General features: G+C 51.3%; 2 protein-coding genes across 2 annotated transcripts in view; both read left to right on the plus strand.

Annotated features, from left to right (window-relative positions):
- Nucleotides 1–12,726, plus strand: part of LOC127042413 (zinc finger protein 707-like) — a 56,216-nt gene extending 43,490 nt beyond the window's left edge. The window contains exons 3-5 of the mRNA XM_050935880.1: nt 8,270–8,318; nt 10,139–10,221; nt 12,496–12,726. Of these exons, the coding sequence (XP_050791837.1) occupies nt 8,285–8,318; nt 10,139–10,221; nt 12,496–12,663 (285 nt within the window). The 5' untranslated portion in view covers nt 8,270–8,284 and the 3' untranslated portion in view covers nt 12,664–12,726. The remainder of the gene's footprint in view (nt 1–8,269; nt 8,319–10,138; nt 10,222–12,495) is intronic.
- Nucleotides 3,485–22,471, plus strand: part of LOC127042412 (zinc finger protein 560-like) — a 90,233-nt gene continuing 71,246 nt past the window's right edge. The window contains exon 1 of the mRNA XM_050935879.1: nt 3,485–3,545. The gene's annotated coding sequence lies outside the window, so the exon portion shown is untranslated. The remainder of the gene's footprint in view (nt 3,546–22,471) is intronic.

Raw genomic sequence — 22,471 nt, forward strand, 5'->3', positions numbered from 1 at the left:
CCCGGCGTCGACCCCTTTACCCCTGTCCGCACCCCTCACCCCAGCAAGCAACAGCCCCACTCCTCCCAGCCCCGGTTCTTGACCGTGGCTTCCGAGGGGCCACAGCCATGGCTAAGAGGGCACAATGTGAAATGTTTGGGGACCACTGGTTTAGGGTGACGTCCTCAATCACTTCTCTGCAGTCCAATAAAAGCTATTCCTCACTCACCTACCCCTCCATCAGGACGGACTAGGTATGTTCTGCTGCCCTTCACTCATACAGGAAGGAGAATAACATTTCATTCCACTCAATCCTAAAGTCATTTGTAACCCAAGACCATCCCAAACTGGTCATTTTGGGGAAGCGGCACCATCATGCTGCATAGCTAGGCAGAGTAGGTGTGTCTATGCAAACACGGTCTGTTCCTGAAGTCTTTCCCCAGCTCCTCACTAGGTGAGAGAGGGGAGCTCATTCAGACCCTGCTTTCGCTTAGTATTTAAAAACTCCTTAGTGTCCCTATCTCTGCCGGCCTTAGATTTCTCCTCCTGTCCGTTTTTTGACAGCTCAGATGAGGTGACCGAGTGGTTAAGGTGATGGACTGCTACCCCATTATGCTCTGCCTGCATGGGTTCAAATCCCATTCTCATCAGAGGCATTTAGTCTTCACCCTCCTTTATAGACAACCATCTCCCCCTTTGGTACAATAACAGATCAAACAATGTTGCTTGTGTTACCCAAAATTGGGTCAGTTAGTAAGCTTAGAGAGGACTAATAATGCCCCTCCCCCCCAGAGTTTGGCAGAAAGCAGCACATTTATTAGCTTGATAGCTAAGCTCAAAAGAAGGGATGGGGGAGGGTGTCACACTCATACTCACGCTCCCAGGACAGGCCTGGCAGTGGAGATGTCAGGATCCTTTAAGGTAAGTGTCCCACAGCGCAGCGATGGACGGTGCGATGAAGATCAGTCTCCCTGAGGTGCAATAGAATGTAACACAGCGAACCACTGGCCAGATGGGCCGGGTGAAGGGCATTCACTGGAGGTACAAAGGAGAGTGGGAAAGCCACTTCACAGGCATTCAAAGCGGGAAAGGACACAAGCTGGGGGAGTTTAACAGACCTTTTGAGCATACAGGTTATACAGAGCATACAGATCACTGCTGCTCCTACAACATGATAAGTTCTCAAGCAGCATGTTTCTTACTTTGCCCATCTGTCAATTTTGATGATTATTGATGGAAATATTTTGCCATTGGGTTGTGTGTTTACACAGAAATTGACATTTACTAACAAATACACAATTCTTCCAAGCCTGCCTAGTCTGCAGTTGATGGGTTTAGAGGGACACATTCACTCTTCCAGGTCCCCATTCCAGGCCTGTGCTCTCCAGGTTGTCAACTTCCCGCACTGCTGGGATCCTTCCCTCATCTCCCCCCAAACCACTGCCCCACCCCCACTTCTGGGGTCCCCTCCCTACACTGTCTAACTCCACTGCTGGCAGGATCCCTTCCTGTTCCTTTCATTTCCTGCCTCCACTCTGGGCAAAAGCTCTGCACTCTTCCCACACCAGAAGTTGAACCCAGGCCACCTGGGTGAAAACCAGGAATCCTGACCACTAGCCCATATGGGACTATTGTTGCATCTGACTAAGTGGGTATTCACCCACGACAGCTCATGCTCCAATACGTCTGTTAGTCTAGAAGGTGCCACCGGATTCTTGGCTGCTATTATTACTACAACTCAGGCCTTGGCTACACTGGAGAGTTACAGTGCAGGTGGTGGCTTTACAGCGCTGTAACTTACTCCCCGTCCACACTGGCAAGGCACATACAGCGCTGTATCTCCCTGGCTACAGTGCTGCATGTGCTCCACCTCGACGAGAGGAATAAAGAGAACAGAGCTGGTGATGCAGCGCTGGGGTGCCAGTGTAAACAGTGATTAATCTTACTACGCTGTCACTGACCTCCGGAACCTTCCCATAATGCTTTTAAGTAGAGATAACGCTCTTTGTTTTGGTGTGATGCCTCTGTTTGCTTTGCTGTGAGCTCAAGGCTCCCGGAGCTGCTTATCTAAAAACCAAACACAGTTACTGTTTGCAGTGAATGAGCAGAGGCAGGGGGATCCCTTTGGAACACCCACAGCTGGTGTTTGCTTGAGGAGAGAAGCAGCCGGGTGGGCACGGGGGAGGGGGGGTCTGTTTTGGATCAGCGGCTTATCTGGTCTGTGAGGAAAAGAACAAAGGCGGCTATTTGCATTTAGTGAATGAGAGAGGGGTGGGGGAGGAGGCTTGAACTTGCCAGGCAGGGAGCTGACACAGTGTCAGCTCCAAAAATCCACTCGCTCTGTCTCCCCCACGCTCCGTGTCACACTCCACCCCACCCTCCTCTTTTGAAAAGCACATTGCAGCCACTTGAATGCTGGGATAGCTGCCCATAATGCACCACTCCCAACAGCGCTGCAAATGTGGCCATGACAGAGTGCTGGTAGCTGTCAGTGTGTCCACACTGCAGCGCTTTCCCTAAACAGCTGTAGGAAGACAGCTTTAACTCCCAGCGCTGGACAGCTGCAAGTGTAGCCAAACCCTCTCTAAGCCGACCCCTTATGAGAACAGCAGGGACTAGCATGACTAGATGTCCCGATTTTTGGGTCTTTTTCTTATATAGGTGCCTATTAACCCCACCCCCATCCCAATTTTTCACATTTGCTGTCGGATCACCCTAGCAGGGGTTGCACACAGGGCTGCATTAACCTTCAGGTGCTGAGGTTTCCCTCTCTCCATTCCCAGAGCCTGTGATCAGGAAACAGACATCAGGGCTCCCAGGTGCTGCACAGACCATGACTGAGATCAGACCCCATATTATGCAAGGTGCTGTACAAACCCTGGGCAACACTGAGACACCCAGGAGGTTCCCCTCAATTTCCCTGAGCCTCTGCTGCCCAACTTCTTCTGAATCCCTCTGGCTCACCCCCCCCCCCACAAAAAAACCCACCTTTCCAAACAGTCCTTCTTTCCTTGCCCCCTGATTCTGGTTTCACACCCTGGGACCATCTCCTCTCTTTGTCTCTCCCCCTCCAGGTGAAGCAGAGATGGAGGCAACTTCAGCCACTGGAGTCAGCCTCAGCGAGCACTGCAGCCGGCCCCGGGGGAGGGGGGGTGTTTGCAGACACAGGAAGGGAGCAGGGGGTGCTGGGAAGAAGGCGGCAGGAGAACAAAGCTCAGAGACCCAACATGGGGAAATTCCAGGGGGCGGGGCTCTGACACATCCCAGGTGCGGACAGCTCCTGGGGGCGGGGCTCTGGCTCAGCTCAGGGGCAGGGCAGCTCCTGGGGGCGGGGCTCTGGCACAGCCCATGGGCGGGGCAGCTCCTGGGGGCGGGGCTCTGGCACAGCCCATGGGCAGGGCAGCTCCTGGGGGCGGGGCTCTGGCACATTGTGACGCGGAGCCCGGGCTGAACAGCTGCTTCCTGGTTCTCCACGTGCTGCCAGCAGCGCTGGAGCTGCCGAGCCGCAGCGGAGCCGCTGTTCTCAGCTGCAGCCAGGATCTGCCCCCGGCCCCGCTGGGATCCAGGTGGGGACAGAGACTGGGGCCCGGGGGTTCCCCTTGGTGTGGCTGGCGGGGGCGGGAGGGGAGAAGCCGGAGCTGCAGGCGGGGGAAGGGCGGTGGGACATTGTGACCCGGAGCCCCCGGGGAATGAGAGGCGCTGGGGGGCAGGAAAGTGACTCTGCCCCAGGGAGCCTGGGAGAAGCCTTGAAGGCGCCTCGGCCCCAGTGGAGCTGCAGGAGGATCCGCCCGCCCGCCCCGCTGGGATGGGGGGGCCGGGGCCCGGCCGTCGTGTGGGGGGGAGGGGCGGACCCCGGGCCCGGCGGGGGGGGGCGGTGTATTAAATCCCTCTCCATAGCAATGTGCTACTCCCGGGCACTGCGCATGCCCAGTAACAGCCGCTGAAGCCGCTGCCCTTCCCTCTGCCCGGACCAGCCGTAACGTTCCGCCGGGCGCTGGGGGCGGGGCTGGAGCGGGGCGGGGGAGTAACAGGGAGCGTGGGAGGGGCGGGCGCAGAGCAGGAAATTGATGGGCGGGGGGGGTCAGGCAGCTGGAGGCAGGGTTCGTGGGGGGCTAAAGGGCACAATCCGGGCTGGGGGGAGGAGCAGGAGTTGAGCTCAGGGGGAGGCGCTGGCAGAGCCCCCCCCTTTGGTGTGAGGGCGGAGGTGTCGAGGGGGGAGGAGAAGCCGGAGTTGCAGGTGGGGGAGGTCACTGGGGTGGGGGTGTAGATCTGTCTCTGTGCAGCCAGGACATTCCCGGGGTGGGAGGGAGGTGAGTTAACTGGATCCTGTCCCTGTTTTTGCCACTTCCTCCCACACACACATTCTCTCAAGATTTCCCCTTTTCTCTCTCATTATCACACGTGGCTATAAAATCCAGGGAGATTCTCCTCTCCCCCCCAATGATCAGCTCTCTAATTGCCTCTGATTTTCCCTTTTCTCTCCATACTTCTCAAATGTCAATTTAAAATCTCTCCGATGGGGGGTGGATTTTCCCACCCATTTTATCTGCAGCGATTTGTCCTTGTTTGGGTGGGAAATTGTTGCCCTGGGTCATTCCCCAGAACATGGCTCCCACTGGAGTGGGATGGGATGAGGTTCCCGTTCTCTGCCAGGGCAGGGAAGGGAAGGGAGGAGCACATCCCCCATGGAGACTGCCCAGACCCCATTTCCCAATTCCCCTGCGGCCCCCTTCCATTGTCCAGGGAGCCTTCCAGCTCCCCCCCCCCGCCCTTAAATCAGCTCCTCAAAGGGCTCTGAGCTGCTCACGTGAATGGTTGCCCCGTGGCCGGGGGGGACCATCACATTCTGTTTATGTATTGGACAGTCATATAAAATCCAGTCCAACAGTCCCCCTTTTCCACTAGTTATTTAATAGCAACATCAAATCCCCTCCGATCTTGGTGGTTTTCTCTCATGTTATCAAATGTCGTTTGTGACAGGGTTCTCTCTGCGTGTCTCAAAGATTGATATAAAATACCCCAAACATTTGCCCCACTTCTCTCTAGTTGTTTTATTTCTAATTGAATATGATGGGTTGTTTCCCAATGTGCTAAGATGCAGCCGCCTCTGGGGTGGATCCATGGTGGCCATTATTTGCTAGTGACAGCCCGTGGATCTTTCTTGCCCTCCAGGCCTTCCATTCTCCTGTTAAAGAAGCACTCCCCAGGCTCCCTCTGCCTGTGTGACTGGCCAGCAGGAGGTGGTGTTAACTTTCTAGCCACTTCTCACACTCTGTGAGGTAACACTTGCAGGGGCAGGGAAGGTGTCTGTGTGGGGAGATTGCAGCTGAAGGGGCATTGTGGTAGGGGGAGGCCTCTGGGTGGCTGGGCAGGGGGTACCCTAGTCAGGTTGGTGGGTTGTGGAGGTTTGGGGTTTTCGGGGGTGGTGGTTCTGATGTGCCCATCCCTGAGGCTATGGGTCCTGGAGGTGGGTATCGCTGGGGGCCTGGTGGCTGCAGAACAGTGGGGGTGGGTGTCTCTTGGGGAGGCGGGACAGAGGGTTAGAGGGAGCCTGGTTCTGTGCCAGGGGCTCTGTCTGTGCTTCCCCCGCTGGTTCCTGGTTTTGTTGCCATGCCCAGTGCACAGAGCTGGGGGAGGGGATCCCTGGCACTAGGTGAGGGCATGCCAGGGAAGCAGAGTGATGGGTCGCACTGTAAAGCATCAGGGGGTCACACTGGGCAGAGGAGGGGGTCCCAGGCAAATGTCAGGGTAGATCGTTCTGGAGGGTGGGGAAGTTCCTAGGCAGGCAGTGAGGGACTGAGTTCCCAGTGGGGGGGGGTCCCTTGAGGGGGTCCCTGGCTGCTGGGGGCTCTTGGTGGGGGGAACCCTTTGGGATTCCCAACCTGGCAATCATGGTGTGGTGGGGGTTCTCTGGCCGGTGGGGCTTTGAGGGGTATCTGGGGTCCCTGGCCAGGGACTCTGGGGGCTGCGTCCCAGGGAATATCTGATGGGATCCTGGCTGGGGGGTGTCTGGGGCCCCTGGCTGGGGGGTCTGGGCTCTGGGTACTAGGGGGTGTCTGGGGGCTGCTGCTAACCATGATCCTTCTCTCTGGTCAACTTGTACCAGAGTCCTGGCTCCTAGTCACCAGGTCACCAAGTCCATTCCCCAGTCACGTGCCCTGTCACTGTGATAACTTTCTGTCCACTTAGCAAACACTGTTAGTGTGAATTCACAGAATTTACTTTTCTCCTCTTTTGAAAACTGCAGGAACTTTCGGTTCCGTTTGGAAAATTTTTGCCCCCAGTCCTTGTCCTAGATCTGCGGGGGTGAGGGAGGTGGGAAGGGAGTCAGCACTGCCACACGATGGTCTTTTCCACAGCGTTCTGAACTCATTCTTTCTGAAATCCGGTGTCATTGAGACCGTTGTTAATCCAGAGTCACTGTATGGAAAGACAAGGAGTGATTCCAGATGGACAGTGGGTCAAATGAGATCAGCCATTCTCCCTGTGAGGAGGGGCTCCCATTAGCTGCTCTCCCCAGAGAGCTAAAGGAGGGAAGCTGCTCATACACTCCGTCCCTCTCTGCTCAGGATATTGGGGTTCAGCTTCCTGGGTCAGATGCTGCAGCCTCCATTGTGATCTGGGAGACCAGGCTTGGCAGCTGCTGCTCCCCCAGTGGGGCTCTGTGCTGGGAAGTGACCTTAATTAAAGCTTCTTCTCTGCCCGGCCCAGGGGATGACTTTCTGCAGCTGGTCCTAGCCCCCTAGGGCAGTCCTGGGCCCTGTTACTACTAAATTCTGAGCCAGAGTCTCCAGGTAACTGAAAGACCTCAGGGAATGTCCTAGGGTCTGGCAAGAAAGTGACTCTGCACAAACAACACCACCTCATTTCTCCTCCCATTAGCGGTTGCCAGGAGGAAATCCAGCCATGGGAGAGCAAAGCCCCCAGGAATGGGACTGTCCCAGCCAGAGGGGCAGGGAGAGAGGACAGGGGAAGGAGAGACTGAAAGGGGCAGTGGGAGAAATGAATGTGGGGGAGAGATTTCCAGCTCTCTAGTCCACCCAGACACATGTATTGCTGCATCCTGGGGCAGAACCACTTTCCAGTGAACAAAACAAGGATCAGACAGAGCAAAAGCCAGTTCCTGACTCCATATTCCCCCTGCTGGGGTGTGGCTGCCGTGGGGTCAGTGTCTGAGGGAATCCCCCACAGTGACTCCTTTGGTTCTGCTCTTATCTAGCCTTGTGTTCAGAGAAGGGGTGAGGGGAGAGAGAAGGGAGGTTAAAAATGTGTCTGTGGACTTAGCCTGGCAGGAGGGGCCAGGTCTAAATTGTAATAAACAGATTGAGCATTTCCCAGCATGACAGAATCTAGGGTGTCTGTCTGCAGGGAAAGGGCCTGGGGGAATTGTGATGTGAAATTAACTAAAACCGGTTCTGAAACGCCCACAACTGCCCTTCTCCCCCAGACAGGCTGCAGAATGTTTTGCTCCAGCTCATCCCAGCCTGGCGTGGGACAGGGAAGAGAAATGGCTGCAGTGGAGTCAGTCCAGGTAGAGATTATCGGGGGGTTGCTGGTGGGTTCCTGCTGGAGGAAAGGGAGAGCAAATACACCAGAGGTGGGAAGGTTTGCAGAGTCTGGTTTGGAGGTTGGAGCGGGGCAGGAAATTCACAGCGTGGGGAAAGGAGGAGGCCAGGGTGTGGCAGACCTGCTGGGAGTTATTTACTAAGTGGCCTAGATTCTAGGAACAGACCCAGGAGGTTTGGAGGTGGAAATGCCCTAATTTGTGAAGAGAGAAAATAACCCACCTACATGGAGCTAGTCAAACTGACCAGACTCCTAGTGCTGGAGCCTGACCTCATTAACCATCAGCTGCTGTGAGATATAAAGGGGACACCCATGAGTCAGGCTTATTGGAGCTGCCTCTCCCTTCATATCCCGCTCCTCACAATGAGGAGGGTGTTGGGCATCCTACCAGCGAGCTCTCCCTGGACCCTGCTAGGGGCTCCATCTCCTGTATCAGTCAGTGGCTAGTAGGGGGGTGATGGATATGCTGGGAGAGATAAGGGGCTCTCTCTTCATCCCCTCACCCTGGCATTTGCTGGATACTCTGAGCCAGGTCGAGGTGGGACTCTCCTGACTATGATCCACCCAGAGCTTCCATTTGATTCACTCTTCTCTGCCACAAATAGTGGGGCAGCAAGTCCTTAGTGTTGGACTCTTACTCTTTCAGGGGCTGGTGACCTTCAAGGAGATGGCTATGTATTTCACCAGGGAAGAGTGGGCTCTGCTGGACCCCACTCAGAGAGCCCTCTACTGGGATGTCATGCAGGAGAACTATGAGACTGTGACCTCGCTGGGTAAGGGTTCCTGTCCCTTCTGTTCTTGGAAGGGGAAATGAAGAGTGAAGGTTCACGCCACCCCCACAATGCCATCTGTACCCTGTCCTGTTTCAGCATCACCCCAATAGGCCAGTGACACACATAATACCAGAGACCCTCCTCTGCTGCAGAACACTTTGGGAACAGAGCACAGGAGCCGTATTGCACAGTGTCAAATATCTCCTGTTTGCTCAAGTGAAACTGGGGGTTAGGTCTGGCATAACTGTCCCATACCCCTAATCATTTTTGTTGCCCTTTTCTGAACCTTTTCCAATTCCAATATATCTATTTTTGAGATGGGGTGACATGTGCATGCAGTATTCAAGATGTGGGTGTATCATGGATTTATTTGCTGTTTTTACAAATATGATCTATGAGATATTCTGTCATATCTATCACTTTCTTAATTATTTCCTACATTGTTCACTTTTTTTCACTGCTGCTGCACATTGAGTGGATGTTTTCAGAGAACTATCCACAGTGACTCCAAGATCACTCTCTTGAGTGGAAACAACTAATTTAGACCCCATCATTTTGTATGTATAGTTGGGATTGTGTTTTCCAATGGGCTGCACTATGTGCTATCCTGTCATCTAGTACTGCTAAGATCCTGGATTCAGTAATATCCCTGCCCTTCCTGTTCCCTTTCTCCACCGAACCCCGCCAGCCCATGCTTCCTGTTCCCAGCTTCCCCAGGATTCTCGCACTGTCTCTGAACCTCTCTGTCAGCAAGAAGCAGTGCCAGGGACACTTGCCCTCTGTCTGGAGTCTTCGATTTCTGGGACATGGATTTACTTTCTCTGTGTTGTAAGAGGCTCTGTCATAATGAGTGTCTGTGATGTTACCCAGAGTACAATCTGGACTGTTAAATAGCTGTACCTCAGTCCTCCAGCATGGGGTGCCTTTTCCACTGTTTTCCCGCGAGAACAGCCCCTCTTGGCCAATTACACACAGTCTCCAGCATGTAACTCACTCCCAGCTACACAGTATTGAGTGCTGCTAGACAGCCACTCATGAATTACACCTCAGGAGAAAACCAGCAAATTCTCAAGTGCCCAACTTTCCCCCAGAAATGTGCATCTTGCACTGTCCAGCACGCTACTGAACGACCCAAGCTCATATGAAGTCTGTCATTTCATCAGCGGAAAATGACATGCACCAGCTTGTTATCCCAAACAGAGTTTCCAACACACTTCAATCCACACATACTGGTTAGATGAACAATAAACCAAGATTGTTAACTACCAAAAACTAAAACTAGGCCCAGTCCATGAAAGGGGCACTCCCAGGAGAGACTGTACAAAGGCTGGAACATGAAACACCTTTGTAAACCTGAGACAGCTGCCTTGGGGACAATGACAGGGAGAATCCCCCAAAGTGACTCCTTTGTTTCTGCTCTTCTCTGGCCTCCGATTGTTCCTTCCAACGTGGAGTACTTTGCACTTGTCTCTACTGAATTTGATCCTATTTACTTCAGATCATTTCTCCCGTTTGTCCAGATCATTTTGAATTTTAATCCAATCCTCCAAAGCACTTACAACCCCTCCCAGCTTGGTGTTGTCCGCAAACTTGATACGTGTAAGAGAGAGACTGTTACTGGGAGGGTTTCCCCATGTGTCAGAGGGTTACACCCTGGTGGGAGGGGGCTAGGCCTGTACTGGAATAAGGTCACTCTGTGCTTCACAGTGTGCTAGAACCTAGAATGTGCATTAGCAGGGGAAAAGCTGGGGGGAATCGGCTTGTGGAATGGACAAAAGCCTAGTCTGAATTCTCACACCTTGCCCTTTTCACCCCGGCAGGCCAGAGAATAACATCCATGTTTCGCTGCAGATCATCTCGTCCTCCCAGGGGCAAGGAAATGGCTGCAATGGAGCTGGCTCAGGTAAGAGATTATCAGGGTGGCGGGCTCTGCTTGGAGGTTGAGGAGCAGTAAATGCATAAGAGGGTGGGAATTGCTAGAGGTGGTGGGAAGCAGGAAATATCTCGGGTGGAGAAAGGGAGGGGACAGCATGTGACAAACCTGCTGAGACTTGTGTAGTGTAGGGCGTGATGGGTTGTCACCCCCAGGAGGCAGTTTGTGGAGCTTCTGGGAACTGCTGTGTCCTCTAACCCTCACGCTGGGCTGGCCCTTCTCACACTGCTTTGCTGGAGATTTCGCCAGCCTCTCCAGGGCCTGTTATCACCCAACACAACAGCAGGTGGCGCCATGCAGCCAACTAAGCTACCTGAGTGCGTTACCTAAGCCACTCAAGGACAGATAGAAGACAAGAGCCAATTTCCCACTCCCCAACCTTGCACACTTGCTGTAGTATAAATCCAGAATGATACCATCTTATAGTGCACAGGGATCTCTATAATACAAGCTCATTAATGTAGTTCCCCTTCCCCTCGATATGGGACAGATGTGCACAACAAGCTGAGATTTTCCCCAGACACTTCACTCAAAATACGCTGGTTAAGATAAAGCATCAAACAAGTTTATTAACTGCAGAAAGATAGATTAAGTGATTATAAGTGATAACAAACAGATCAAAGCAGATTATTTAGCAAATAACCAAAACTCAGACTAAGCCTAACATACTAGATGGATAGAATTTGAATTAGCAATTTCTCACCCTGACTGATGGTACAAGCAGTCCCCCAAGTTTCCATACACAAGCTAGAAATCTCTTGATCCTGGGAGCAGCACTTCCCCCACATCCGTTTTTGTTTCTCAGGTGTTTCCAGAAGTTCTCTTGTGTGGAGAATGAGGCCAAGAGATGATGTCACACCCCACCTTATGTAGCTTTTCCATATGGTGGGAACCTTTTGTTCCAAACTCAGTTCCTAGTCCAGTTTGTGGAAAAATACAGGTACTAAAATGGAGTTTAGTGTCATGTGGTCTGGTCACAGGCCCTGCTGAGTCATAGTAGCCATGACTCATAGGCTGGCTGAAACATTCACAGGAAGGCTAAGCTCTTCCACAGTCCATTGTCTTTGTTGAGCCATCAGCACTGTCTGGCTTCTTCATTGTTGTACCTGAAAGGCTCATTGTGGGTGTTACCCAGAGTAAGCACATTTGAAATACAGATACAGAGTCAATATCCATAACTTCAGATACGAACATGATATGTGCACACAAATAGGATAATCATATTCAGCAAATCAGAACTTTTCCAGTGACACCACACATGATGCATCTTCTACAAAATAGATCATAATTATGTCCTAATCATATTATAATCATACCACTATGATGAATATGGGGGTGTAGTGTCAGATAGGTCCTAATTTCAAGGCACAGGAGTTGGGAATGGAACTTCCCCTCTTTGTGGAACAGGAAATAACCCTCCAGCCAGGGCTGGGACAACTTCCCAGACTCTCAGCGATGGAGCCTGAATCTACTGACATTTCATTAATTACCACCAACCCCAATCTTTGTGGCAACTGTAAACTTTATCAGTGATGATTTTGTACTCTCTTCTAAGTCATGGATAAGAATGTTAAATAGCACAGGGCCAAGAACCAATCCCTGCAGGAACCTGCTAGAAAGAAATCCACTCGATCATGGTTCCCCATTTACTATCAGAGTTTTTAATCTATTTAATGTATGCCGTGTTTATTTTGTATCATTCTAGTTTTTTTTAGTAAAAATATTGTGCTAATCAAGTCATGTCCCTTACGGAAGTTTAGGTATATTACATCAATACTATTAGCTGCAACCAAACTTTTGATCTCATCCAATAAGGATATCCCGTTAGTTTGATAGGCTCTATTTTCTCTAAACCTTTGTTAATGGGCACTACAATTCTGACCTTCTAACTTCTATTCTTTATGATTGACTTCCCCTTTCTTCCATATATTTTATTTGGAGAGTGCTTGGATTCCTACCAGGGAGCCACTATCAGGGTCCAGAGACAGCCCCATCTCCTATATTAAGCTCTGGCTAGTAGCTATGTGATAAATGTGAAGACCCTGCTTCTGTCTGTCAGATGGGAGACACAAAGGTTCTCTCTTTCTACCCTCTGATGCCTCCTGGCTGCTGTAAGCAAGGTGGGTTGGGACTCTGTTAACATGTGCCTCCCGGAGCTTCCATTTCCCTGGTGCTGCTGTTCCGTGAATAGTGGGGTTGTGAGTGGGTCAGCAGGTACTGAGTATTGGACTCCTGCTCTTTCAGGGGCCGGTGACCTTCGAGGAAGTGGCTGTGTATTTCTCCAGGGAAGAGGGGACTCTGCTGGACCCCACTCAGAGAGCCCTCTACAGAGATGTCATGCAGGGGAACTATGAGACGATGGTCTTGCTGGGTAAGGATTCCTGTCCCTTCTGTTCTTGGAAGGGGAAATGAAGAGTGAAGGTTCATGCCACCCCCACAATGCCATCTGTACCCTGTCCTGTTTCAGCTTCACCCCAATAGGCCAGTAACATACATACTACCTAGAGACCCTCCTCTGCTGCAGAACACTTTGGGAACAGAGCACAGGAGCAGCATCACACAATGTCAAATATCTCCTCTTTACTCAAGTAAAACTGGGGTTAGGTCCAGCATAATGAACAGAAGCTTCCTACCCCCAGCCTTCTCTCAAACCCTGAGCCTTCTCTACCCAAACCAGAATGTGCTTGGGGTGTAACAAGCAGGCGGCTGGAGTCAGAGCTGCCAGTCCAGGGTTACTTATCATACAGACACTCAGTGCGTCCTTGAACGCTGGCTGGGAGTATCCAGACAGGGGAGCTCCAGCAGCAGAACACTGAATCTCACCCAGGATTACAGATGACACAACTCCTCGCCGATCTGGATTGCACCCCAGCATGTGAAAATGGCCTAGGTTGGTAGTGACATTTCTTGAGACATGGAGAGTCTTGCTCCCATATCACCAGGTGTAATAAAAATAACAGGAAAGGCCAAATATGGAAAACTGATTGTTCAGCTTGCTTTTGACCTGCATCATATTTTGCAATATATTCCAAATAAGGAAATTAACGTGCAACGTATGTGTCATTGTTTGTGGTTTTAAGCTGTAAAAGGCTTGTGTGATTTTTAGCTCAGGAACAGTATTCCAATAGCTGTCGCCCCCTGCGTGCTTGTAACCAAGAAAAGAGCCTCAGGCTGAGCTGATTCAAATATTAATCCTGTGGTCGTTTTCCACAACAGCCTCAATAGGTCCCTGTGATGGAATGTAAGGCTACATCTAGACTACCCACCGTATCGGCGGGTTAAAATCGATTGCTCGGGGATCGATATATGGCGTCTCATCTAGACGCCATATATCGATCCCCGAGCGCGCTTATATCGATTCCGGAACAACACCAACCCCAACGGAGTTGCTGATTTGACAGGGGGAGCCGCGGACATCGATCCCGCGCGGTGAGGATGGGTGAGTAATCCGATCTTAGATATTCGACTTCAGTTACGTTATTCACGTAGCTGAATTTGCGTATCTAAGATCGATTTCCCCCCGTAGTGTAGACCAGCCCTTAATGTCTTCACACCTTCCCCCTGCAGGAGAATGGCTGTTTGACCAGCTGTTTGCCTTGCTGTCTCTGAGGAACTGGTCTGTGGGTGTTCCCCAGAACTGTAACTTTTTCAGTAATATCATACTGTAAAATCTCACAATTTTACATACAGTGTTACTACACATTTTAACAGGAGGATAATATTCAGTAGGTTATGCGTTTTCTAATGATACCTCACAAGCCATACTGGGTACAAAATTGATCATAATTTTCTAGAAGAGTGAACACAGGGGTACAGATTGACACAGTGTCTGTGTGTGTGTTCCCAGCAGATATGTGGGTATTTCAATCCCTCATAAGCACAATGTTTGGCATCTTCAAGGACCTGGGGAACTGGTCCTGGGAATTCACTAGTTTAGCAAGTGTGAGACTGCATGAAATTGTGAGACACTTTGGTATTAATAATAAAATAATATAATCTGATAAAATTGCAATGAATCATGCTAGGTATGCCATGTAAAGTGTCAGTGAAAATGTTATGATTTGCCAAGTATGATAATTTTGTTTCTATGTTTCTATCACCTTTGTATTGTGAGTTACAGATATGTAAGGTATATCTGTATTTCCAGACTTGTGCAGTTTTTCTGGGTGACACCCCCAGACATATTGGCATCAACATTGCCTAGCATGTTTGATGGCCCATTGAGGGTCATCAGCTGTACAATGAACCTATGGACCAAGGGGACACACCTATTGAGTCAGCAAGACATGCCGGGGTTTGCCTGTGTAATGAAACCTCCAAAGCTTTTCCATGCCATGTGCTGTGAAGCTTGTGTTTGGGACACAGGAAGTACAAGCCACATGGCAAAAGGAATATAAAGCGCAGCTGCATCATCTCCATCTTGTCTTCAATCCCCCTTCCTACCTCTGGAGCAACTTCTCTACAAACTGAACCCTGGAACAAAGGACTGAATGACCCATCCAAGCTGTGGATGCGTTCCAGACAGACTTTCAAGCCAGCAACTCACCAATACTGCTAAGAACCTGATATATCCATTTTGGAATGTATCTGACTGCTTTTCCATTTAAATTCTTTCTGTCTTTCTTTCTTTTAAACCTTTAGTTTAGATGCTAAAGAATTGTCTGGAAGGATGGAATTTAACTTCATTCTTTCATTTGTTCTTTCTTCTAAACATTTAGTTTAATTGCTAAAGGATTGGCTGGCAGCATGGTATTTTGGATGAGATCCAAACCTGGGTAATGTGGCTAACCTTCTACCCACCCACTTCCTGGATCCAATTAGGATCACTCTCCTGCTGCCCTCTGGCCATGCTGTATCACAGTGAGCAGAGTTTTTAAATAACCTCTCACTGTACGGGACCTAGTTGCTGATTAGGAGTCAGAGAACTGTCATGCAATAAAGGGGGCCGTGTGATTTCTTTTTTCAGAGTCTCGTTAACCAGTGTGTGGGATCAGAAGCACAGTTTGTGACTGGTCAGTGAGTTTAACTTCAGTGTTAACCACCAGTATGGGGAGCATCTGCTCTCCCTTTTTCAGCCTGCTCTGACCTTGGCATTTTCAGTGAGGACTGCCCCAGGCACACTAGGTCACACTAAGCACTGAAGATAAATTAACAGAATGTTTTTGATGATCAAGTTGTATGAAATCAACTGAACTCCTTTGTTTTCTTTCATCTGAGCGGAGTTTCTGGTTTTCCAACGTGATATGATCTCCCAGCTGGAACAAGGGGAAGAGCCATGGGTCCCAGAGCTCCAGGGTTCAGAGGAAAGAGAGATCCTGAGATCTCCCCGCACAGATGAGGAAACATTAAACCAACTCAGAATCTGTAAGTGCCTGAAGGAAACATCTAGGATGCCCTACAAAGCTCTTGGGAAGTCTCTCAGTTCATTATTGTCCATAGCAGGGGTCGCATCCGCAGGGTAAATATAGCTCAAGGCTTCCTATAGATGCTAGCAGACACCGGGCAGTAGCTTTCTCCCTTCCCCCTGTGAAGTTGGATGGGATGTGAAGGCTGAATTGATCCCCTCCTCTCTCCTGTTGGGGGGAGCTGAGTTCCTGATTTTTATTTGTCCTCTCTCCAGCACTTGTTTTGGTTTGGCCTTCCCCTTTCCATCCCTGTTTGAGGTTTCTGTCTCTATCACAGCAGGTGATGCAATGACGTGTGAGGTTCAGCACAGACCAGAAAAAGAGCAGGGAAACCAGCCAGGGGAGAAAATGGATAAATTTATTTCCTGTCAGGGAACTCAGAAGGGCCTTAAGGAAACCAGAATACAGCAGGAAATCTGCAGGGAAAAGCAAAAAAAATACATGTGCTGAGTGTGGGAAAAACTTCACTTACAGATCAGGCCTTTCTCAACATCAGAGAATCCACACAGGGGAGAGGCCCTGTGAATGCAATGAGTGCGGGAAAACTTTCAGTCGCAGCTCGCACCTTATTGGGCATCAGAGAATCCACACAGGGAAGAGATCCTATCATAGAATCCTAGCTTATAAGGGTTGGAAAGGACCTCAAGAGATCATCTAGTCCAACCCCTGCTCAAAGCAGGACCAATTCCCAAATGGTTCCCTCAAGGATTGAACTTACAATCCTGGGTTTAGTAGGCCAATGCTCAAACCACTGAGCTATCCTCTCCCTCCTGAATGCAGTGAGTGCGGGAAAACTTTCAGTCGCAGCTCACACCTTATTCGGCATCAGAGAATCCACACACAGGAGGGGTCCTATGAATGCAGTGAGTGCGGGAAAACCTTCAATCGCAGCTCTCACCTTATTCAGCATCAGAGAATCCACACGAGCAAGAAGCCCCGCGAATGCCGTCAGCAGGCCTGCACAACTCGTAAAGTGGTGATGTAGAGAAATCTCTGTATTAACTATCTCTATAAATCTTTATAACGTTGCATTGTGTTATTTTGTATTAAGTATCTTTATCTTTATGACATTGCATCCGGCATGATGTTATTTTGTAATTCATATGACTTGGCATTGTGCCTCTCTATTTTCATACAACTTTGTATTAGATCCCTATATAGAGAATTGGTAGAAAACTTTGTATCAAATGTTATAGCCCCTAAGGATAGTATAGTTAAAGTAAAAGAAAACATGTGCCTTTTTGCTAGAAGTAGAATAAGATCTTCCCCCGCACTCTGTAATCAATTGCTCTATTGACTGAATGAGGTGTGAATGAGTGAGGCTTGGAAGACACCCACCTCCAGACAGCTACAACAGTTGAAGAGGGAATGGGAGCCAGAGCAAAGGACAATACAACTTGTCAAGTGGGCCCAATAAAGAAGAGCAGACATATTGATGGCCTCAGGGATTAGAAGCAAGCACCTTCTTTAGAAAACACCCTCTTTGAGCAGCATTGGGACAACACCCAGAGAAAAGCAGCACAAAGACCAACGGGCGCAGACCCAGATTTTGAATCTGGTCTAGATTTGCATAAGAGGGAAGCTGCTATAAATGCGAGGTGTCTTGCAGAAGGACCCCGGATCTCGTCTTGTCACCATCGGACCATCGATTTCGGATCGGTAGAAGTCCGGCTCCACCCCTCCCCCATCTAACTCACCTGGCCAGTGCAGTTAAGGGGAGCAACTAGTTGGTAACAACAGCAAGACGGAGTGTGTTTATGTCTGTGTGTGTGCGTGAATGCATGACTGTGATATATATCTCATGTGCATATCATAGAGTATTAATTGATACCTGTATTACTAATAAATGTGGCATTTTGCCTTAATCCCCTGAAAAGTTCCTGTACAGTACTTTGAGTAAAACAGCGAGGGCCACAATACTCCAAAGAAAACAGCTGAGGACCGAAAACCCCCCGGCCCTGCGGAAACACCCCCCACTCAGGACCTCCCAGCCTGGCGGAAACACCCCGCCCAGCCCTGCAGAAACAAACCTCCTTCCCCAGCGCCGCCCCACCAAAACAGCTGTGGGTCAAAAAGGAAGGTTGGTGGTGGGGAGGTGTTACTTGATGTTAAATCAACCAGGGACTCCCAGCCAAAGAGGTGGCTGGGAGCCCTCAGGGTCAAATTAAAGGGCCTGGGGCTCTGACGACTGGGGGAACCCGGAGCTTTTCAGGGCTGGGGCAGGGATTTAAAGGTCCCAGAGCTCCTGCTGCTGAGGGGAGCCTGAGCCCTTGAAATCCCAGCCTCACTCCATCCCCTGGAGCTGCCGCCAGGATTCAAAGGGCTCTGTGCTGCCTGCAGCCACAGGGATCAGGGATCCCTGAGCCCTTTAAAACCTCAGCTGCGGCCGGGAATCTCTGCGAGCAGCCCAGAGCCCTTTGAATCCCGGCCGTGGCTGGCAGGCCGGCTTTAGGAAGTGCGGGGCCCCGCAGGGATGACTGGGGAAAAAAAAGCCTTTCAGTTCTTAACAAACGGTTCCCTATAAAAAGTTCTGCCACAGTATGTATTTTTTGTACCAGTAGGGTTACCATGCGTCCGTATTTTCCTCCCAGATGGCGATTTAACAACCAAAAAGCCTGACATGTCCGGGAAAGTACAGATGTATGTTAACTCTACCTAAAAGTTCTTTTTTAAAAAGATGGGTCTGAACTAGAAATGAGCTCTGCCACTCCCTTAGGGTGTGCTAGGGTGCACATGTGTGGGTCCCAGCTGCTCCCTGCCCATCTCATTGAAGCAGGTGTGCAGGGTTACTTCCCTCGGAACTGCAGGGCACCAGTGAACATGGGGCTGGCTGGAGGTGGGGGAGGGGGAGGATGCGAGAGGTAGGGTCTGGCTGCAGGCTGGGCAAGGGGTGTGGGGCAGGCTGGAGACAAGAGGTGTGGGGTGGGCTGGCTGGCTTCAGGCAGGGCCACAGGGAGGGTGCTGCATGGGTTGGCAGGGCTGGAGACAAAGGAGTGCGGGACTGGCTGGCTTCAGGCAGCGGGGTGTGGCAGGGGTTGGCTGGAGACGGGTTGGTGCAGGGCTGAAGGCAAGGCAGGGGGTACGGGGTTGGCTGGAGACAGGGCAGGGGGTGCAGGGCTGGTGCGGGCAGAGCAGGCAGTGTGGCAGGGGCTGGCTGGAGACAGGGAAGGGGGTGCAGGGCTGGCTGGAGACAGGGGTTGGTGCAGGGCTGAAGGCAAGGCAGGGGGTGTGGGGCTGGCTGGAGATGGGCAGGCTGCAGGCAGGAACTGGTGCAAGCAGGGCAGGAGGTGCGGGGCTGGTGCGGGCAGGGGGTGCAGCAGGGGCTGGCTGGGGATGGGCTGGCTGCAGGCAGGGCAGGGGGTGCACGTACAGGGGGTACAGCCCATCCTCTGTGGTGAGTGCCTCCTTCTCCTCCTCCTCCTCCCCCCCTCTCCCTCTAGGGTAGCAGCAGCAGCCTGGGGCTTGGGGGCTATTTCAAGGGCCCGGGGCGCCCCTGCTTCCACTGCCCCAGCTCTGTAAATAGCCGCGGGAACCCTGGGGAAGTGGCGGGGCTCCAGCGGCTATTTAAAGGGCCAGGGAGGTAGAAGCAATGGGAGTCCTGGACTTTTTAAATAGCCCCCAGAGCCCCGCAGCCATACCCCAGGGCTCCAGAAGCAGGGCTCTAGTGGCAATTTAAAGGGCCTGGGCTTCCAGCTCCTGCTGGGAGCCCCAGGCCTTTTAAATTGCCCCCTGGGGAAACTGGGCCACCCTGGTACAGCGCACTGGCTTTTGCTGGTACTGGGGCTTGGGTGCGGGGTCCTCTTAGGAGCGAGGCCGATTCAAGGGAATTGGTTAAATTGGCCTAAAGCCGGCCCTGGTGGCTGGGATTTAAAGAGCTCTGAGCTCCCCGCCCGCCTGCCCAGAGCCCTATAAATCCTGGCCGCGGCTGAGATTTAAAGAGCTCTGGGCTCCCTGCGGCTGCGGGCAGCTCAGAACCTTTTGAATCCCGGCCACGGCTGAACTTTAAAGGGGTTTGGATTCCCCGCGGCTACGGGCAGCCCAGAGCCCTTTGATTCCCGGCTGCGGGACGCACAGTGAGACTTCACGGGCCGCACGTTGCCCGTGGGCCGTATGTTGTGCAGGCCTGGCATGGAGGGGCAAAATAGGTAAGAAATTTCCGTGGCCTGTCACTAGCAAATAGTAGCCACCATGGATCCTGCCAGAGGTGGCTACATCTTAGCACTGTGGGAAGCAACCCTTCACAGAGACCATTTGTCTTGTGGTTTGGGATACTTCTCAAGACATGCTGCACTCAGAGTGACCCCCTCATCCTGTGCCAGCTGGAGAAAAGAAAAGGAGCCAGCCAACTCTCCCACTACCAGCTGCGAACCACTGATCCCCAAACAGGGGGAGGCCTCTGACTTTGATGTGTATTAAATATCAGGCTGGTCTCTTTCTTTGGCAAATATCTAACAGAGCTAAAAGAGGGAACAAATGATCCTCAAAGGAGAGGGGAAAGACAATCACTGGGAAATATAATCCCCTGCAACATCCAGAATGGAGAGCGACTCAGGGCAACAGGTTCCCCCGAAGGAAGAAGTTTTTGGGATTTAGAAACATAAGGAACAGCACAAAACTTGAGAGGATTGTTAATTGACATTTGATAATGACACAGAGGGAAAACCTGAGCTTTCAGATCAGTGTTCAGAAATGAAAGACAAAGGGTGGAAATCAGAGATTTTGGATCCATTTTGCAAATTATAGAGAGGAAAGTGGAAAATCAGAGGGATTTTATATCAGTTGTTGATAGGAGGTAAAATCTGAGTGTTTCACATGAATACTTGGATAAATGAATAAAGAGGAAATGGGCAACATTTGCAAACATTTTGTGTTCAATAATCTGAGAAAAGGTGTAAATCTGAGATTTTCTTATTATTTTATAATTAGAGACAGGAAAATCTCAGGGCATATTCAATTAGAAATAGACAACTAGAGAGAAGTGGGGCAAATGTTTAGGTTATTTTATTTGAATCTTTGAGATTTGCAAAGAAATTGTGTCACAAACTGCATATTTGATAACATGAGAGGAAAACACCAAGATCTGAGGGGAGAGAGTCACTTTCCTGTCAGGGCCCAGTGCTCCCTCCCCCTCCCCCTCCGGGGTCTCTCACTCACTGGGGGCTCCAGGCGGGGCTGGTGCGGTCAGAGCCTGGGGCTGCCTAGGGGGCAGGTCCCAGCTGGAGAAAGCCCCTCCCCCCCGGCCAAGATAGGAATGTGCTACTGGTAGCAGCCTGGGGCTGGACCCTCTCTATGGGGGACACTTGCTCCCCCCTCCCCTTCCTGGCCCTTCCCACGCCCTGTTGCCAGCAGAGAGTGGCCCCCCCAGCCCAGCCCAGAGGTGTCCCTGTCTCAGGCCCCCCCCAGCCTCTGCCCAGTTCAGAAATCACTCGGGGGAACCATTTCCCACCTACACAAGGACAAATCACTGCAGGTGAAAATGGGGGGGAAACACCCCAAACCTGAGATCTGAACTGGCCATTGGCAAAGGGGAGAGAAAATGGGGCACAATGGGGGGAGGGGAACAGGGAACTTCTCAGGGGTTTGAGGGAAGGGGGTGTCAGCCTGGATGTTGCTTGTTGCTCTCTAGGGAGAAAGGGGGCAGGACAGGAGAGGAGGGGGGTCTCCACGGAGGGGGCAGTGGTAATTCCGAGGGGATCTCAGCCCTCCCTTTTTCTCCCCGCTCCTCAGGGGTCACCTGCTCTTCTCCCCTCGCCCCCCGGCCATGTCCCGGCTGCACAGACATTTTCCATCCATCCCTTTCCCAGGTCTCCCCCTCCGCAGCCCCCGCCCGACCCCACGCAGGGGCTGCTAGGTGTAATGCATGTTCAGTAGGGATTTCTCCCCTACTAATGCTGGGGTGTCCTTCTCCTATAGGTTAGTCTACTAATGATCTCATCTTGGTGCCATGTGTGTCAGTTCATTGCCATGGCACTCGTGTGCTTAGACATCTGAGGATGCTCTATAGAAAAGCTCCTTGAGTGGGGTGATCCACAGGGAGTAGCTCAAAGCTCCAAAGTGCCTGGCCGGGGCAGGACATTGGCACAGCAAGGGCGGGGTGTGGCAGTGACATCACAAAGGCCTTTTGCAGGACCTCACACTATTGGTCAAAGACTATTGGTGAGCAGGTGGTGACCTCACAGAGAGATCCTGACATCAGTCAGGGGCCAGGGGCTAGGGAAACCTCAGAGACCCCTGTGGCTTTGCTTCAGCAAGTCTCCTTCTCCAGGTCTCTGTCTGAGGACTGAGAGAGTATTCGGGTTCATGGACGTGAGCGCCAGGAGAAACCTCTTTCCAGTTTTCTCCTTCCCTTGTAGTGATTTTACTAGAAAACAGCCGTCCCTGTTTAGAAGGTAAGAGCCTCCTGGAGGTGTGAAACCTGTTCAGTCTGATCCATCTGGTGAGAGTTGAATTCTAGGCATGGAAAACATGAGCTTAAGGAGGCAGAATTTTATTCCGCACCTGGGATTTTGTCCATTTAGAATCTATGGGGACAATGTAGGGTGTTTGTCCTTCCTACTGTTTACCTTCCTCCATCCACCTGTTCCCTGCACTCCTCTTTCTGTCATCTCCTCTAGTCTGCTCCTTTCTCCTGTTACATGCTCCCAACACAGGACCAGCAGTGTGTGGTGATGGTGCGGGGCAGTGCTCTGCCAGGCTGCTCTGAGGCTCCCTTTCTGCAGAGGGGAGGAAGTTACTGTTACAGGTCCCTTCAGAGCTTGGGCCTAGCACTATGGCACCATGTCAATCCAGTACTGCTCCCAACTCTATCCAGCTCC

This window comes from Gopherus flavomarginatus, unplaced genomic scaffold (assembly GCF_025201925.1).
Source record: "Gopherus flavomarginatus isolate rGopFla2 unplaced genomic scaffold, rGopFla2.mat.asm mat_scaffold_40_arrow_ctg1, whole genome shotgun sequence".
NCBI classification, from domain to species: domain Eukaryota; kingdom Metazoa; phylum Chordata; order Testudines; family Testudinidae; genus Gopherus; species Gopherus flavomarginatus.